Source organism: Poecilia reticulata, chromosome 13 (assembly GCF_904066995.2).
Source record: "Poecilia reticulata chromosome 13, P_reticulata-male-v2, whole genome shotgun sequence".
Classification (NCBI taxonomy): domain Eukaryota; kingdom Metazoa; phylum Chordata; class Actinopteri; order Cyprinodontiformes; family Poeciliidae; genus Poecilia; species Poecilia reticulata.
In genome coordinates this window covers 16,760,979-16,781,569 of record NC_088842.1, presented here as the reverse complement: position 1 = coordinate 16,781,569, position 20,591 = coordinate 16,760,979, and the positions used below count along the sequence as shown (strand labels likewise).

The following is a 20,591-nucleotide window of genomic DNA, read 5'->3' as shown; positions in this document are numbered from 1 at the left end:
CAAGCTGCAAACACGGAAACATTCCACTTCCGGGTAGACCTTTTAGAATAAGTGCATCAAATTTTATTTTGAAGGTCTATAACTTTACTTTTTAGACTTTTCCAGTACATTTCTAGCTAACTAGAGGCCAATTTATGCAGAACAACGTACAAAACTTCCGTAAGTCCATCATGTGACTCAGAGGAACATTTGGACTGCCCAGTGTGCTGTTATACTGTCATCTTTTACTAGAAGTCCATGATCAGGAAACTAGGCTAACTGGAAAGTCCCAAACACAACTATTTATAGTGAGACATTTCGTACATATAAACAATTGCAATCAAGTAAGAATTCACTCATTTATATAGTAAAATCAACCTAAAAATTAGGTCTAAAAGTACTGTGTGTATATATATATATATATATATATATATATATATATATATATATATATATATATATATATATATATATACAGTACAGACCAAAAGTTTGGACGCACCTACTCATTCAATGAGTTTCCTTTATTTTCATGACTATTGACATTGTAGATTCACACTGAAGGCATCAAAACTATGAATTAACACATGTGGAAATATGTACTAAACAAAAAAGTGTAAAAGAACTGAAAATACACCTTATATCCTAGTTTCTTCAAAGTAGCAACCTTTTGCTGTGATTACTGCTTTGCACACATATGGAATGAGTTTCAAGAGGTAGTCACCTGAAATGGTTTTCACTTCACAGGTGTGCCCTGTCAGGTTAATAAGTGGGATTTCTTGCCTTATAAATGGGGTTGGGACCATCAGTTGTGTTGTGCAGAAGTCAGGTGGACACACAGCTGATAGACCTACTGAATAGAGTGTTAGAATTTGTATTATGGCAAGACAAAAGCAGCTAAGTAGTGAAAAACGAGTGGCCATCATTACTTTAAGAAATTAAGGTCAGTCAGTCTGAAAAATTGGGAAAACTTTGAAAGTGTCACCAAGTGCAGTCGCAAAAACCATCAAGAGCTACAAGAAACTGGCTCACATGAGGACCGCCCCAGGAAAGGTAGACCAAGAGTCATCTCTGCTGTGGAGGATAAGTTCATTCGAGTTACCAGCCTCAGAAATTGCAGGTTAACAGCAGCTCAGATTAGAGACCAGGTCAATGCCACACAGAGTTCAAGCAGCAGACACATCTCTGCAACAACTGTTAAGAGGAGACTGTGTGAATCAGGCCTTCATGGTAGAATAGCTCCTAGGAAACCACTGCTAAGGACAGGCAACAAGCAGAAGACACTTGTTTGGGCTAAAGAACACAAGGAATGGACATTAGACCAGTGGAAATCTGTGCTTTGGTCTGATGAGTCCAAATTTGAGATTTTTGGTTCCAACCACCGTGTCTTTGTGAAAAGGTGAACGGATGGACTCTACATGCCTGGTTCCCACCGTGAAGCATGGAGGAGGAGGTGTGATGGTGTGGGGGTGCTTTGCTGGTGACACTGTTGGGGATTTATTCAAAATTGAAGGCATACTGAACCAGCATGGCTACCACAGCATCTTGCAGCGGCATGCTATTCCATCCGGTTTGCATTTAGTTGGACCCTCATTTATTTTTCAACAGGACAATGACCCAAACACACCTCCAGACTGTGTAAGGGCTATTTGACCAAGAAGGAGAGTGATGGGGTGTTGCGCCAGATGACCTGGCCTCCACAGTCACCGGACCTGAACCCAATCGAGATGGTTTGGGGTGAGCTGGACCGCTCACCCCATTGGCCCTTTTGGGCCAATGGGGCACAAAAGGGCCAATGGGGGAAGTTTACATAGCAGAAGTGCTAAGCATTTCTGGGAACTCCTTCAAGACTGTTGGAAGACCATTTCAGGTGACGACCTCTTGAAGCTCATCAAGAGAATGCCAAGAGTGTGCGAAGCAGTAATCAAAGCAAAAGGTGGCTACTTTGAAGAACCTAGAATATAAGGTGTATTTTCAGTTGTTTCACACATTTTTGTTAACGTGTTAATTCATAGTTTTGAACAGTAGATTCACACCTTCAGTGTGAATCTACTGAAGGGATTCACACTGAAGGTGTGAATCCCTTCAGTAGATTCACACTGAGAGAGAGAGAACAGACCTATATATATTGGTCTGTTCTCTCTCTCTCTCTCTCTCTCTCTCTCTCTCTCTCTAGTACTAAAAATAATTGTTCTACAGTCAGAACTTAACCAGTTTTAAGTTGCCACCAAAAATGTGGTTTCCATTAGCTACAAGTTAATGAGAAGGATACATATTTTTTACTTTAATAAAATTTAGAAGTTTACATACACGTTTGCAGTATTCAGTAGAATTGGCTTTTAAACTATATAACAGGATAACGGGAATAAAATGTCTTTGGTATCATTCACAAGCTATAGTTTGCTCAACTTTTACCCACTTCCCCTCCTGTCTGACATGAAATGTTTAAATGGTTGAATTGTATTATTAATTTCAATAAGAGTGAATAAATTATGTCAAATTATAACAGAATGTTCCTCATGTCCTATTTAGGTAAATCCTATGTATTTTACTGTAAGACCCACCCAATAACACAGCTTGCAGTTTCCTGTTTTAGTTTCGTGTTTTTTTTTTTTGTTTTTTTTTTTTTCCTGTGGTTAAAAATCAAGTTAATTATTTTCTATTTTAGGCAGTCAAACCATAAAAACACAATTTAGTGACTTGGATATTTTTAACTTTAGATTTGTGCGTGTGAGTGTGTGTATTTTGTTTATTACATGTATTGCAAGGTCTCTCTTTAAAGATCCTTTTTGACTCTAGAGGCCTCGTTTTCAGTCACCAGAAAGGCAATGGGACTTGATGAGGCATGCAGCAACGGTCTCAGGGTCAGGAGCTGAATGCAGAATGGTTGCGTTGACTACAGCCTGTGTTTATAGGGTGCTCACTCTATTTTTAGCCCATGAAGTGCCCCAGAAGGTCCTTTTGGATTTATATTCAAGAAATGTGCCAGATATGGGAAATGCTTTAACAGAGGGAATTTACTTTGGATTTTAATTTTAATCCAGTCTATTTCAGGTCAGCATTGCTAACAGGATGTACATGCTATGCACAGTCTACCAGAGCTAAAACCATACAGCACTTTGCAAGTATTCATATTATTTAAACTTTTAGAAAACTTTTATTTTGCAATTTTCCGTGTTACTCCCAAAATCTTCAATGTGTTTTATGTTGTTTATGTGACTGATCAACACAAAGTTGTGGAATAAAGTTTTTAGATGCAACATACAAATGCATGCACAGATTTTCTGGTTTTTCTTCATAAAAACGTTTCAAAAATCATGTAAAATTTTTCTTCCACTTGACAATTTTTTGCTACTTAGAGTTAACAAACACGAAGACATGAATATTTTTGCCAAGGACTATAATAAAGACACCATATGACTATATCCAATTTGCTACTTGTAGAGTCCCAGTGAAACCAGAAGAGGGCAACCTCTTACCATCTACACTGACAGATTATCTTTTTAAAAATGCTTCTCAAGAACCACAGGGGTGGTTTGTACCAGAATGATCATTAAACTATTGAACAGGATTCCTTTTACTTCATTAAATGGGAGGATAGTTAGCAAGACAATAGAAACCTTTACAATAAGTCTGACATAATTACTTTCATCACTGCGAAAAAATTGTTCAGTCTTGTCACTCACACTTCACTCATATTATGATTCTCTGTTATTTGCTCCCCTCCCCACGTCACAATCAGGGACTCTTGTCAGTCAGGAGACGTACAAGATTTATTCCCCCTCCAGGCTGAATGAACTACACATCTACTCCGCGACAAGTCCGTGATTTGGCAGCGTGTTAGTCATTTCATCTCAAACCTACAGGGAAAAGGACAGAGGTGGAGCTGGAGCAGAAGCTTGTGGTTAGGGGTGGAAGGGGTGGGGGAGAAAACAGGTGGCAAAAGCTGAGCTGCAGCATTGGGAGAGTAATGCAGAAGACTGACGGTGAATAAAGAAAGAATGAAAACACTAGACAAGCGCACGATGCAATACAAGAGCACAAAGAGTCTTAATGGAGCTAAGATAGGACAGGGTAAATGAGGGAGAACAAATGGTTGAGATTAGGAATATGGAGGAAAAAGAGCAGAGTGGGAGTGGAGAAGGCTGAGCGCGTGAAAGGATGGAAAAAGAACGAGAAGATGAGGAGCAGAGTGAGGGGTGAACACGAGAGATGTCAGGAGAGGGAGTGGGAGAAGACACGAGGAGGAGGTGGGGTGGCGATGAGTCATCACTAGGCTATCATTCCCGGTGGGCCGGGTAGCTGTGGGGGTGGTAGTGTGACACATACAGATCCACAGAGGGTTTTCTGGCCAACATGCTGCCTCTATGTCTCCTCCCGCTGCGGAGGCGGGTGGAAGACAATACGGGGATACCACTGAGACACGACAGAGCAAAGCGGTGCAGTTGCAAACCGTTCTTTCTTCCTTCTGACACACACACACACACACACACATGAACATTACAATGGCAGAGCGGGAGGCCTCTGCCATTGAGCAATAATAGCAGTGGTGTTGAGCTTGAGATATTTTTGAATTTCTTGCATACACTTCCCTTCATCATTCATACTTTATAAGGCAGCGCATATGCAGAGGAGACTGGTGTAAAAATGTGGAAGCAAACAGAGAGGAAGAGATGCAAAAGATTTATTGCCAAGCCACCACATAAACAGGCAACTGCTGTGTTCCTCTCACTTCCTGAGCTATTTTAATAGAAAACCAGATCGGAACGGTTTCTGTTCAGTGTGGCTGCACGCCCGCTGTCATGAACAGCAGCTAGGCATGCTGCAATAAGGAACATCCCAAGTATAGATCACACAAGATCCCGTCATTATGTGTTGCTCTTTGGTGCCGAGTTGATCTTGGCGTTGCTATGCCGACAGATTGGGGGGGATTCCTAACACTGATCTAGGCCACTGCGCGCACACACACGCAGTGAATCCATAGATGCACGCAATCAAACGAACACACGTGCACACATCGTCTCCCATTGTGAGTACAAACAGTTCACCGGTCACAGCTGCATGTAATCGTGTTTGTCTGTTCTGATCATGGCACTGCACTTTCAGAAAACCTGCATGAACGAGCGAGACCAACCACGGCAGCGACCCAAGCACACGTGAAAACAGGAAAATAAACTCAGAAACCAGTGAAATGATGGAAACCTTTGTAGGAATCTGCATTTATTTAAAGTCTACATACATTCAGACATCTCCCAAATTGAGAAGCTGTCATTGCATGAATGTAAATCTGCATTTGTCTGTGTGGGACCAAAGAAAAAAGGGGGGAGATGAAGGTTGGGTTGTGGGTTCCAGCTGCCTTCTGCACACCTGCATAATTATGTGCTTAGAAAATGTCATGGAGACACACACTGAGGACTGAGAGACTTAAGGATCGAGACTAATATAGGTCAGAGTGCACCGGTGCAGCATGTTTGGGGTGTATATCTCTGAAGGTCAGAGATCATGTAAATAATTGTGAAAATATTGGATCTTGATAGGTCATATGTAGAATCAACATGCATGTTAAAATTTGTGTGCAAATGGTTTATTAAAAAGGCATAGTTCTTTGCAAAGTTATTTATGCCCAATAAACTTTTCCATTTTGTCTCATTATAACCACAAACTTTGTTGTATTTTATTTGGATTTGTGTGCAAAATCACAACTTGAATGGGAAATGACTAATTGTTTTACACTTTAGTTTAAAAAATACATATAATCTGAAAGCTTGACTTGCATTCAGCCATCTTTACTTTGACATCCCAAATATCCAGTCCAACAAAATTCCTTCAAAAATCACCAAATGGATAGGGTCCAGTTAAAATAAAAAATTAAAATCCATTCCACTTCATTGTTACGGTCTACTGTGTGTTGGACGATCTCATAAAGATTCAATAAAATACAAAGACGTTTATGGTTACAAGGTGACAAGATGTGTAAAAGTTTTGAAAGTCTAAGTGCTACAGCAAGAATCTATGTATATATTTGGTATGAAAGTCTGCATTAGAAAATGACATCCCTTTAAAAAGAAAAAAAAAAAACTTTAATGCTACTTTGAACACATCAAATGTTAGTTTATTTACTTCTAATAGCATCGTTTGTGCTCCTTGTTTATGTGACGTGTCTGTGTTCATAAAATGTGTGTAAATGTGACTGAGTTGGTAGTTTGTCCCTGTGCATGAATACCCACATAGTTGTCCTCATTGATATGTTTGCATATGCATTTCATGACCAATCTCCAATGTACAGACAGAATCACATATACATACATGTAATGATGGGACGTTTATTAAGCATTTATGTATCCCTGCATTGCTGTTTGTATGAACATGTTTGGTTTAGTCGCTGTCTTCTCTGTCATTAGTCTCGGCCAAAGAGCTCTCGTCGATATTCTCCAGGCTCTCCGCGCGCTGAATGCTCAGCTCCGAGAGTGGGATTGTAGCTAACGTGGTCTGTTCGGGGTACAGCCAGGGCTTGAAGTTGGGGCCGTGTCTCTGCTTCCACTCCGCATACTTCAGACAGGCTTTGCTGATCTTTTTCATTGCCTAGAACGAGGACAGAAATAAAAATGGAACAATCGGTTTTGTTTAATATAACACATATTTCCACAGGTTAAGCCAACAGTTTGCCGTTTCGATAAAAAAAAAAAAAACAAGGTGGACTGGATTGACACCAGACATAGAATACATGGGTGCTGAGGACAGAAGCAGCTCTGCAGATTAAATTTAAGTGATAGTACAGTGGGAAGCAGAAGTGATCATGTGAAACATGCATTTGTGGTTAACCATTTTGTGTCTGGCAGAAACTTTGAATTTGAGTTTTCTGCTCTAGTCTTGCTAAATATTTTTGTCAAGTGTTTCTATTGCTTCCTGAATTTCTGTAAACATTTCTATATTTCAAAAGCTTTTGTTGAGAAATGCATCAATGCAATCTTTTAGTTGAGGCAATCCTGCCACTTGGACTTCCATGTAAATTTATTCCGAATAAGTTTGCAAATTGCATGTTATCCAACAACGATTCATAGTAACTGACTCAGTGCAAACTGAAAACTAAAACAGTACAGCATGTAAAGATTTCTGTCTATCCCAAATCTTTTAATACACAATGGTACAGTGATGAAGCATGGGTAGATAAACCAGGGATCTTTTGAGCTTCAAAACTACAAATATTTATACGAAGCATCTTGTATAATTAGAACCTACTACTAAGGTTCCTTCACACATTTCTGACTGTGTTTCCAATGAAAGAAAACTCACACAGGATGCTATGGTTAGCAGCTGAAATGAAATGTGTAAATCAATTTGATTCATCTTTATGTTTCTACTTTGCAAATCTATTTAAGCTGCTCTTCACTAGTCATTGTAGCAGTCAATCCCTTTCTTTCCTTACTTTCAACACAAATTTAAACACCGCTCTCACTAACAACCCAAGTAAACCTGCATTTCAGAAACGAGCTGCACAGAATGTTCTTTTTAGCAGGCATATAATTCCCACCGTGATAGCCCGTGTGCCGTGACGTACCGTCAAGACGAAAGACTACCATTTGGACAAATGCACAAGACACTCACTCACAGGATCCGTGTTAATATGTGCATGACTTACACGGGGAGCGAGGAAGTGAGAAGATTTGTTGACAACCCACTTGGGTAATGAGCCTGTAAAAAAGAAAGAAGGAGCTGGGTAAGTCTGAATAAGACAAGAAAGAGGTTGATGAGGGATGGGGCAGGTGGCTTCAAGAAGAATGTTACGTTTTCTTTCATTGCATTTCACATCAAACACATGAAAGAGAATCTTAGTAACTCGATTCTTGTTGCATCCACGCAAACACATTGGGAAGAGGTCATTCTTGAGATCTAAGCAACAACAAGCATGCAAGTAATAAAAATAAAAATATAAACAGAAAATCTTAATGGTTAAATGGAAGGATATAAAAATGGACAGATCAAGGCGCAAATCTTCTTGACATGGTTACCAGGACGACACATTTTAATGTAAAGGTAAATGAATGAATAACTTATGCAGCCTGCATTAGCACCTGGAAGAGGGAGCATCTCTTTTCCCATCATTATGTGCAGTATCTATGCACTTTTGAACAGGGCTGTGCACGGATTTGCTGCAGTATGTGTGCATTATTTACCTCGTGGATCTACCTGGGCCATATAAGTGAGGGTACAATTGGTTGGTCCCTGGCTCTGAATCATGTAGCCAGTCTGAAGGGAAACGGCCCGCACCATGTCCTTTTTAGGAGGGTATTTCTGTGAAGACAACAATAAATTTATGTTTAGGTAAAGGGCGCAACAAAACTGGATAATATCCCCTGAATTTTATTATCTATGGGAATAGAGTCCACATTTTTTATACAATGAGGGTACAATATCTGAATAAAAAATAAATTAATTATAGATTCAAAGCTTTTCTAGGCATTTTATCACATAATCCATCATGTTTGTAGCAAGCATATTGAAATGTGTTTTTAAATTGCTACATTTCTATAGTTTTACATTCATTTGAAATCCAATGCACAAGACAAAGCACTAAAAGCTATACACACTGCAGCATACTGTATTATTACTGCTAACTTCTTTGGCTACATAGCTGAGATAATTATTCACTATAATGACATACAGAACTGGTTAGCCAGCACTGACTGGAAAAGGCTCACTGAAACTCTTAGCAGAGAGGAACTTCACATCACTGCTTTATGTTTTTTGTTTTTTTTTCCTGGAGATCTGTTGCTTATTTTTGGCATCTCCTCTTCTCTACTGACAGGTTACAGTATAGGAATTTCTGCTGAGCACACCTTGGCAGCTTGGTTCATGAATCATCTGCAGGATTCTCAGAAACCAAACAGCATCATGTTCTGGGCTAATGGGCATTTAAGTTGAACTACATCTCTCTGACATCCGGCAGACGTGTACACTTTATCTTATGTCTTGATCAACTGACAAAAAATAATCCTGGTAATTGATTCTTAGCAGGATTAGTTATTTGAAAGCAGAGTTTTTTGTGTTAAAAAGATAAAAACTTAAAACTATTCACAGAATTTTATCTGATCAACGGGACTGATTCTAAAACTGAGTGTAACTGTATGAAAATTAGTGTAAAACTGGAGGACATTTTAAGCAACTGCCAACATGGCCGAGTCTGACTGTACAAGCAAGTTCATTCTGAGTAAGATGCTAAAAGAAGTCTCCAAAAATTAAGATTTATATAGGAGGGATCCAAAAAACAAACAATAAATCTTAAAATTTCAGGTTCACATTGTGCAATAAGCATTTGTCCTGACAGAAAATCTCTGGTTGTGAGCTTTAATCAGTCCTTCAGTATGAAGACAACTAAAAATGACCTTGAGCAAATATCAAGTAGTGTCAGATATTTCATGGGCCAATTCTGCCGTGTGACTGCTGCATATCTGATTTTGTCCTCATTTGCCCCGACACGCAAGCTGTTTATAAAGCACACTGAACATTTTTGTTACAATTGGGCCTCATTTCTCTCCAAGTCCAAATTCAATGTCTGACTTGCTTTGGTCAAAATGAAACATGGAAACATTATCAAAGTGAACACTCACAGCCCATCTCCCCATTTCACTTTGCAGATTAAAAGGGAACATAATGACATAACCCATCTGTTCCCTCCTTTTTATAAGGTTCAGGTCAAGGTTCTGAAACTACATTGAAGAGTTTACCATTAGGAGAACTGACAATTAACACATCACATACTGGCTTAACAAAAAAAAAAACAAACAAAAAAAAAAAACTTGTGACAATTCCTCTGATTTCTTCCAAAATGTTAAGTTTGTTCCCTTCTTTGATTTTCTTTATTGCAGCATTCAAAACAAGATGCTCTTATTGGAAAAACAAAGACAGGTCTAATTTGGTAGAATATATAAGAAAAAGAGTGTCATTAAATCCAATAAATAAAGCTCTGCACTAGATCATTTTATAACAATAATGCAAAAGGAATAACAAAGAACTGAACTACAGAAGAGTTGTCAGCGCATTCATGTGACATTAAAGTCGAGTGGAAACAAAGAGAAGATTTTTTTTTTCTACGGTGAAAAAAAGTAATTCTCTTTTCCATTGAAAATTTAACTTAAGATTTTATTCATTCAACATAATTTTCTAGTTCCATTCCCAAATTTATTTGTGTTATAGAATGTTTTAGGCATGCCCGTCTGTATCACTTGTTTGTTTTAAAGTCAATGTCATATTCATTGAGATTAATAAGTTAAACAGTCTTCCATTCTGTAAGTCTGAAGTTCAACTGATCAGCAACAGTAACTTTGTCAAATCACACAGCTTAACACAAACATTCATTCACGGACACGGATTCTATTATGTCCATAAACTCTAATTGAGGCAGGAATGTGGAAGGCAAGCCAGGAGTTCAGAGTTACAAGTCACATGAAATGACTTATGCTTCTGTAAACTTCGTTTTAGGGAGTATAACTCCGAATGAGCCAGAGAGAATAGGAGTGAAGGACCAGGGGACTAAATACTTTATTAAACAAATTATTTAGACACTTTAGATTATTTTTAATGTGTAAACATCTTCTCTAGTTTCTTTTATGCTTCACTGCCAATCAGTCAAACCCTCTCTTAATCTTTTAAAGTGGTCTTAATCAATGGTTCCTCATGGACTGCCTCAAACTAAATCCTTTTAAAACATTTACTGACTGTCCCAACAGATGAAAGGTCCAATAACTGAAAGGTACTAATATGTATCCTTACCAACTACATGACAAACTGTGCAGGGCTGCTTTAAACCGCATAAACTTCAATACACTGTTTTTCTTTGAGCTTTGGCTGCTTTTCAGCCCAATAGCAGACTCTTTCTTAAAAGAAAAGTTTTTCTTTGAATAGTCACCAAAAATCTGACTTACAAATTAACCATGCATGAAAAAGCTACTAAGCTCCCATGTTGTTTCATTACAGAAAACATAGCAAAAATTCTATTTTAAGCTGGAATCACATTACAAAGTATCCAAACATACAAATTTGTACCAATTTCAGTAACCTGCTCTATAAAAATAACAAAGGTAATACATTCTGACAAATGAATTGCTATAGTTATATGTAACCACTAGTATTCAAGAAATCACCTTAAAGTTTCTTAAAGGCTGACATGCAGTCAATAAAAAGCTTAATGAGGGATCTCTAATGTTTTGTATTAGCTCTTCAGGCAAAACATTATGACCAATGATAGATAAATGCATAAAACTCATCTTATTCTTACGACATTGACAAATCTTTTCTTTCATTTCAAGTGTTAGAAATAAATAACTCTAAAAGTTAAAGATCTGATTGGGCTTGACAAGAGCCAAACTAAGATGACTGAGTCAGTGAAAAGTACAGGCCTGGTTGGGATGTTCCCAGCCTGCAGGGGTCATTGGCTAACAAAAGCTGTCGTAAACAGATGACGTTCATGTGGATCGGAGGCCAGCCTGCACAATACTGTTTACTGCTGCTTAGCCAGTAGTCACAGATCAATCTGTGGCTATCCTGAAAGGGCCAGTAATGGACATTTGAGTCTCAGAGTTGAACCATGAAGCAATGGAAGAAGGTGGACTTGTCTTATGAGTCATGTTTTCTCTTATTTTACATGAGTGATATGTGCATGTTGCTTATTTGGGGAACAAATGGAATCAAGCTGCATTTGGGGAAGAAGGGAAGAATTTAGCTTGGTCGATATTTTGAGATTTACTAACTAGGACTAGTTTGGCTACCGTCCAGAGAGACAATAATTGAAGAATATTTTAAGAAGCACAACAACCCTGAGGTGTTGCCAATTATCCATATGTGAGATTCCCAAAAAAATAAATAAACAAAACAGAGCTCATCCATGCCCCACATGCTGACGAACTAGATTTGTTGCTCACCTTCAGAGGTAGAGCAAAGACTTTACCTCAACAGGTCAGTGCTGTTTCGGCACCAAAATAGGGAATCACAAAACTAGAACAGGGTCAAGGTGGTAGGAGTTCATCTTGTAACCAAAGATTTACCAGTTCGAACCCCGTCAGACTCGATCCTTGTGACCTTGGCCAAGATACTTCACCTGCCTTGCCTGTTGGTGACCATCACCAACCATCTGAATGTGAGTGAAAATAGGTTAATGACTGAATGTAGAGCAAAGCTCTTTGGAGTCATCAGGACTAAATAAAGTGCTGAACAAGTTCAGGCCATTTACTATTTAGAATGAGAGTAAAATAGTTTGACAGCAGAACCCACTCGACCTCAACATGACTGAGAAGAACCTGTAGAGAATCTCACACATTTTGTTTGTTCAAATTTTACAAAGCTCACTGCCTCATCAGTGTTACCCAACTAGTTTCTAATCAACACTTTAATTTTGTTGAAGCAGCCTTGGTGACAGGAGATGATTAGGAGCTCAGCTCCACATAGGAAAAGCTGCCAATTTATCGGCAAATGCTTTGGGCTGAAGTCCAACTTGTTACTCACAAAATCTTTATGTTCTCTAATCACTATGTTTGTTCTACTACCACTTGATATTAAATGTGTCAAGTTCTTAGAAAGTATGTTTAGTAGCCAAAGTAATAATGTGCAGTGTTCATCTGTATCAGATTAATGATCTTGCAGGGAAAATGAAGCAGTGCTGGCACATAAAACATCTACAGTAAAAGCTTCAAGGGGTGGAGAGTTTTGTCTCTCTGGACGGATGCCAAGCCGTCTCTTCTTCCTGGATGGCAGCTTCTCTACAAGATGAGTGAAATTCTAAGTGTCCAATGAAAGGTTTGCATCACCTCCTCTCTACATAAAGACTTTTATGCACTACAATGCCCCTGGTAAAGTGGGCAGATGTTTTTTTTCAGCTGAGCCCACAAGCATCTACTTTGTTCCATTTACTTCACAATCCTGTATTCGCATTCATGTGCAACATAAAAAGGTTATCAAAAGGTTCACTGTATGTGGTTGTCTATACATACGGCATGCTTAACAGAGTAGTTCATGATGATGTAATCCTTCCCTATTGGCAGCCAGGAGCGAAGCGTGATGACGTCCCGGTTCCGGAGAGGTTTCGGACACTTCCCTTTAAAACAAACAATGCATCTCCAGTAAAACAAACCGTTGAACAATAATATGCATTTCATTATGAGACTACTTCCCCTCACTACACAAAACCATTCACCCACGTAAAGAAAAACAATGTTTAGAACAAACAGCGCAACGTACATGAGTAGTATCCGACATCTGCATTCACTGTGAGCTTCCCAATATCAAAGGTCTCAATGACGTTTGAATCCCACTTTCTTCTGTATTCGATGTCATGGAGAACATCGTACATCGTCTCAGCCGGCACATCCTTGCATACCATACAACACTAAAAGAAAGAGAACATTCATCATGAGGTTATAAAAAAAAAAAGAACAGGAGTAATGGAATTGATTATTTCTGCTCTCTACAGAGCCTTGTAAAACTGTTCAAACTTCCTGAATCTTTTCAATTGATAGCAGAATTTCACATGATAGACCAACACAAAGTACTGCATAACTGTGAAGTAGACGAAAGTGACGCGTCGTTTTCCATTTTTAACTACATAAAAAGCTGAAAAGTGTTGCAGGTATTTGGTTTCCAATTCGAATTTTTTAGCCTCTCTGTGGCAGAAGTACCAACACTGCATATGACATCCTTCTCTTTCCACCTCCATGGGGGAAACATGGAGAGGGAAGTGTCATGCTGTGCGAATATCCTTTGTTAGAGACAGAGAAGCAGGTCAGGACTGATGGGTAAAATGATGGAGCCACACTTGACAGATTTGTGTTTAGTCATTTAAAAACATTCAACACTTTCTCATTGCTTTTAAATTATGCACTTCTTTGTACCAATCTCTAACAAAATCCCAGTAAAAGAAAGTTTGACGTTGTAACTTAAAACATAAGGAAAAGTTCAAGTTGTAGGAATACATGACAAAACACTATACACCCCGTTTATTTCTCACTGGGATCCCTCAGATCAAGCAGACACTGACTCGTTTCAGATCTAACGTTTTGCTCCACTCCTGCCATCTGAAAAAGGCAAATATTAAAAGGGTAAATATCACATTCACCTGCAAAAACATACAATATTAACATACAATATTGCTGAAAAGAGGAATACAAATGAACAGGATCTTGCAGAGAAACTTCCACAAACAAACAGACCTGTTTGATGTGGAAGTGTTTAGACATCAGCTGGTTGGAGAGCGTCAATGTAAGAAAGATGGAGATTGGGTGTGAAACACAGAGAAAGGAAAGCACAACATCAGGAGAGAGACAGGCCGCTGACCATAGATGAGTCATTACTAGATCTGAGCTCCAACAGAAAAACAACACATTCAGTATAAGTCAGAGACAGAGACATATGTCAGAAGGCCTGCAAGAGCCAAGCACTGGCAGGAGCTCTGAATGATCTTTTTTAGCTGTCATTGTTTGACAGCTAACTTCTACCATTTGGAAAAAGCACCGTTTCAGAATTGATCACAAGATGTAAGCATAATGTCAATCATCCATCCATCCATGCCACCTCTTTCATTGTGTCTTTTCAAGTGCTGCAAAGCTTATCAATAGAACCAGGGATCTCCTGTCTTTGCTTAGCAAGGAAACAGAAGCAAAGAAATGCCTCAAACCCTTGAGTGCAGCCGTTGCTGGAGTTACAACTGTCTCGGGGACGCATCTCAATAATATCAACAAGAACAACGGAGGAACGGCAAGTGAAAGAATCCGCAAGAATGAAGAGATCAATGAAGGAAAGCACTTGTGAAACAGACAGAAAGTGAGCAAGAGAAGACAAGCAAATGAGAAAGAAATGGACCCAGTCTGTCCCAGAAGATTTAAAGTCCCAATACTAATCAGTCGAGAAGGCAGCCTGTCTTTATCCATCTGTCTCTTCCCATTCCCCAAGGGATTCATTTAGAAAAATTATGCTCATTACTGCTAGGAAACCTCTTTGAATAGAGGGGAACTCGTGCTGTTCAATAAAAATAGCATATAGGCTCACCCTTTTAGACTAATATCAAACTGTTCTGTAACGACATAATATAACATCTAAAGTACTCTCTTAGACATGAACAAGTTACTTCCACTATAATTGCTGACCAGTACAAGCAGCTTGAAAAATCTGTCAGCAGAAGTGTAAACAGAAGCATAAAGACTGCAGAATGGTTTGCAAATCTTTAACATCTTCTGAGATGTAATGTTAGATTGAAATTCAGAATCTATATCAACTACTCAATAATGGTGTAATGGCACAAGTTATGCAGCAACATAGGTTGACTTTTAGATATAGACTTTTTTAAGGAAGGTATGAGCAAGACACCCCGCTTCAAGCTACATACTGTATTACAATAGAATGGTGATGAATTAATTGTGATCAGCTTGACCTTTCACCAACTGAAAGCATTTTGTGCATTAAAAAAAGGTCCTCATGTTTTAAAAGAACCAATTAAACAAAATGAGTAACAACATAATCCTTGTCTGGAAATGTTTAGCATTTTGTTACATTTTAAATTTGAGCAATGTTTGGGTATGTATCCACACAAAAGCTGTTTTCACAAATCATTCCTATTTGTAATTTTTCGGTAACCCTTTATTCGAAGGGGTGTGCATAAGACTGGCATGACACTGTCATAAACATGACATAACATCTGTCATGAACAGAGTCTTTATGAATGTCTATGACTGTTGTCATGAAGTGTCACTCGGTAAATAATGACACTTTTAATGCAAAGTTGCTCTAAAAGTTCCATTAAAAGTGCCAACTTTGCATGATTCTGTAAATTATGATAATTTAATGTAAAGTTGGTATTTTTAATGGACTTTCAATGTGACTTTTGGAGCAACTTTGCATTAAAAGTGTTATTATTTACCAAATGACACTTCATGACAACCGTCATAAACGTTCATAAAGACTCCTTCATGTTCATGACAGGTGTTAAGTCATGTTTATGACAGTGTCATGTCAGTCTTATGCACACCCCTTCAAATAAAGTGTACCCAATTTTTCTTAAGTATTCAAAAATACGGCACTGTTTTTAGCCAAGTTTTTGTACTCAAACAAAAACAGGAATTCAACCAAAACTGTGAGGGAACTATGCCAGACCTTTTGTGGGTTGCTGTAACCATGCCAAAACAAAAACGGACAGACAACCAGGCGTAGAGCAGAAACATTGCACACTGTTAGGTTACAGGTAGGGCTATTAAATTTCAGTTTTCAGCTTAGAGGCTGGGCAAAACACTTATACCTAAGAACAACTTAGAGTGACCAAATAATCCAGTAGTCATGTTTTGAGAGCAAGAATGTAAAGCCCAATGGGGAACAACACCTTCATACAGTACGACTTTAAACAGAAATCACAAAAACATCCTCAGTGTTTAAGAAATGTTTTGTTCTACTAAATGCTTATAGTCCAAAAGACCATTTTTATTTATTTTTTATTAAGCTGATAGCAACTGAAATTAGAACTTTATGGTCTTCATTGACGAATCATATTTGTTCTTCATGTAAAGATCTAAAGCAATTGAATGATATGTACATGTTATTTTTGGCAATATGTGAACGAGCTTGAAAAATGTTTTGCAGAGCTTAAAATATAAAACAGGCGTGCACAACTCTTGAAGCGTGTGAAATGTAACAGGAAGTCACATACACTCATTTTAACTGTCAAACCACCAAGGTTTACATCAAACATATACCGATATAAAGCTCAGGTAAAAGAAAGCATTGCTAAAAGAATGTACCACAACTCGGAGCTTAGCCATGAAAAGGAAAGTGCAACTAAATGCTTTTGAAAGCACACATGCTAGCTGGTTAAATAATACTCAGAAACCTGACCAAGAACAGATCAAAATTTATTTTAAAAATTATTATTTCTTAGAAACTATTTTCTAAGAAAATATTTTCAGATATGAAAACAAACCCCAGGGGAGCACAGCAGCTGGTCAGTCACTTTTTATAAATTTTATAAATAAATAAAAGCGATCCAACTTTGTTCAATTGCGTTTCATACAAATGCTGTGATAAGCTTGCACCTCCACTATGAGAGTGCAGTATCAGATTATATAGATCCAAAATTGATCTAATTGTGTTGTAGTGTGGAACTGGGCAGGAGATAAAAGTCATTTCAGATAAAAGTGGGGCCTCACATGGTTTGGTCTCTTCATTCTCTGCAGTAAAGACTAAAACAAAAGTAACCACAGAGAGCACAAGACACCAAGTCACATACAAGCCATACATGTGGTCACGTGTTAAAAACAATGACTAGGCACAGCAGGCGACATTCAGTGAAAGGTGACAAAAAGTTGCTTTTACTGTAAAAGTTGTGTGAAGTCACATTTTCCATTTTCCCCTTCAAACTACTTAAGAACCACACACAGACAAAATATGTCTGACACATCTTCATCAGATGCCTCAGTACTTGCAACTTGCTATGCTTGATAGCCAACAACAACATAATCTTCAATGTTTGCATGGCTGTGTGCATGTGTGAGCACTTGCGCATAGATGGATTGCCAAATCCAAGGTACAGTAGGTAAAAAAAACCCAGTGGGAATAAAGAATGTGTTATATCCACAGGCAAACTGAAACAGGAGTAGGAGGAAGGAGGACAATTGAATAAAAAAAGTGAAAGAGGACTTGTGAAGGGGCAAAAGGCATTCAGTAGAAAATGAAGACATACACCCTGCTAAGAACAAATCTGTGTAATTCTATTACATACTAATTCAGTAAACTCAGCATAGGAAGCCCAGAGTGAAGGGGGAAAAAAGAGGCAGGTGAAACAGGGTTCAAAGATCCATAGGCCAGAGTAGAGACCAAAAACAGAGATCTATCCAGTTGCTTATGATTATCCACAGTATAGCATCCACCCACACCAAGCGCCCAACAATCCCTTTTCCCCTCTCATGTCACTCAACCCACCAACTTTTCCTTCTTTCCTTTGGTTCCTCCATGAAACACTCCCCCCCCCCCCCCCCCATTTGCCCTCTCATACCTGCTCTTCCTCCTACAAATTTGTCAGCTCTCGTCATCTTCTTTTGAGAGATGATACAAAAATGCCAAAAACAATTTTGGGGATGCTTCGTGCAGAGCTCCCCTCTGCATCTGCATGGAAAAGGAAAATCCCAGAAGGCTTTTTTTGTGTGTGTTAGTATTTGCCTGGGCAAATATTTCTGTAGTGTTATATTAAAATTTATGCTAAAATAATTAAATGCACAAAAATAGTAAAAATAAAAACATATATTCTCTAAGTAACTGCCTGCTTTAGTTATGAAAAGAGAGGAATCACTCAACACAGACAGCTTCAGTCAGCGTATGCAAACAGAATAAAACATTTATTATTCATAACCTAAATGTCTAAACCAACAGCAGCCACAGTTCTGATTTTGATGACGGAGCTGTAAACCTTTTCAGCTTACACATTTAAGCGACTAAAATAAGGTTTGTACAATTAACCTCTGATTAGAAGACAGACATATTTGGATAATTAGAATCTTGACCCCAGAAAACATGCCAAATCAAGATGTTGGAACTAAAGGCGCCGCCACCTACAATTCCAAATAAAGTTGTTTTAATATTACAGATAAACTGCAAGTCATGTCTGTAAAGCAGCAGACCACAGGCTAGCTACCAAAGTAGATAGCCTGACCGAGTTAACCTACTAAAATCAGCTTCTGATAATTGTGTTGCTGCATCCAAAACAAAACAATAAGTTGATTTCAAAAGGTGCTTCCTCTAAATTTTTGCTCAGGTTTGTGTAACAAAATAATAAATGAATAGTACAGATATATAAAATAACAGGTCATTACTTTTGTTGTGCAAGAAGGATTCTTCCTCTTCATCTAAAACAAAACCTGCAAATCCGTGTCGTAGAGAGGAAGATGAGTGCAGACACAGCTACTTCTACCAAATATTTTTTCCACACTTTCTACAGATTCATAAATTATTTACATTCATGTTTTAACTTGGTGATGTGCGTCTATTACATTTGCCTATACGAAAGTAAAATCTCTGAAAAAGATTTGCAGCTTTACTCACTTTCTAAACTCAACTGTTATTTTATACCATCTTATAATGTGGAAATAAAAATCTGAATCTGCCACATGATTCTGATCAGCACATTTTAGACACGTGAGGTGAATGGATGATGGTGACAGTGCTTACTGCTGCACCTTAAACTGCACGCAGTTTAAACTGCATGCAGATGACTGATGAATAACTGATGTATAGAACATACATAATTGATGAATAGGAATTATAAATGTGATTATTGTGATGTTTAGCACCCTAACAACTCATAATAGTTTTAATATGCATTTTTCTTTACAATTTCTGATTCAAAATCTAAAAATTTAGGTCCAGATAACTCATCGCTCCGATTAATTATTCTACATGCATCAGCAAAACTACAGCCTTTTATTCTGTCTATAAATAGAACGGCTGTATCTGTAGCATAGCTGATTGCCAGCCTCCTAAAATGTGTACAAAGACTACTAAACTGACGAAGGCTGAATAATAGTACCGCCCTTTGTAGAGTGGAAGATCAATTGCTCGAGCCCTGCAACAAGAGTTGAGACAATATCATGCGATGTAAAAAGCAAGCTCATGTTACTGTTATATTTACATAAAGATAAGAGGCAGTTATAGACAGAGGCCCAACCCAAATGACTAACGTGTGTGTGTGCGTGTGTGTGTGTGTGTGTAACTGTTTGCAAACTACAGCTGTCATTAGGAAATACAGCTGGTGTAAATAATTTAAAAGAGCACGAATAAGAAAATTAGTTCCTTTGCATTCATATAGTGGACATACAAAGAGTTAACACACCAATGAAGCAGACTTGCACCGTGTTGATTATGTTACACCAAAAAAATCAACAAGAGCTTGGCTCCCAGGTAAGATCCCAATTCATGGTATGATGCTGGATCCCCCCCCACCCTGCATATGAAGATAACACTAGGGCACACTTAGACACACACCCATGTATGCACACATCAATTTATTTAACAAAGTAAACAGCTGGTGGTTAACTCACGCTCTTCAGACCCGGATACAGCAGCAGGAAAAAGGACTGCTGTTACATCTCAACCCATTCTGTTTGCTTACTGTCCCAACCAGTACTGAAAGATCACATTACTGTCAGCTACTGTGGTATACAGGCCAATTTTCAAGACTGGTGGACTGAGGAAATTGTAGTCCTCTGACAATGAAAGCGTTGAGCGCAACTTGATCCCTTCATTACTGGATCAGTATTGCATGATTGAACTTTTTTTGACATCCCAGTGTCTCCCAATTAAAATGTACATTTGGCTGACTTTGACTTAGAAACCTAATGACTGCAGTCATTTATCCTATTTAAAGTGAAAAAAGTACTTTCTTTACACCTGCTAAGTCTGCTCAGTGTATAATAAATAGGAAAATGAGGTTGGTTCATGGTTTTCTGAATGAGCCAAGAGCATTAGAGCATGTTGCCCATGAATAAAAGAGATATTAGCCAATTAGAAATCACTTTGTGATCAATAAGTAGATTTTTTTTTTTACTTCATGTTCCTTGTGTAAATATCCACATTCTTAAAAGAGTATTTCT

At 38.2% G+C, this 20,591-nt stretch overlaps 1 protein-coding gene across 1 annotated transcript in view; it reads right to left on the bottom strand.

Moving 5' to 3' along the window:
- Positions 1-5,171: 5,171 nt before the first annotated feature.
- The window catches only part of stard10 (StAR related lipid transfer domain containing 10), a 24,339-nt gene continuing 8,919 nt past the window's right edge, over positions 5,172-20,591 (bottom strand). Inside the window, exons 4-8 of the mRNA XM_008425467.3 lie at positions 13,210-13,357; positions 12,963-13,066; positions 8,154-8,271; positions 7,619-7,671; positions 5,172-6,561 (exon numbers count right to left, since the gene is read on the bottom strand). Coding sequence (XP_008423689.1) covers positions 6,355-6,561; positions 7,619-7,671; positions 8,154-8,271; positions 12,963-13,066; positions 13,210-13,357 — 630 coding nt within the window. The 3' untranslated portion in view covers positions 5,172-6,354. The remainder of the gene's footprint in view (positions 6,562-7,618; positions 7,672-8,153; positions 8,272-12,962; positions 13,067-13,209; positions 13,358-20,591) is intronic.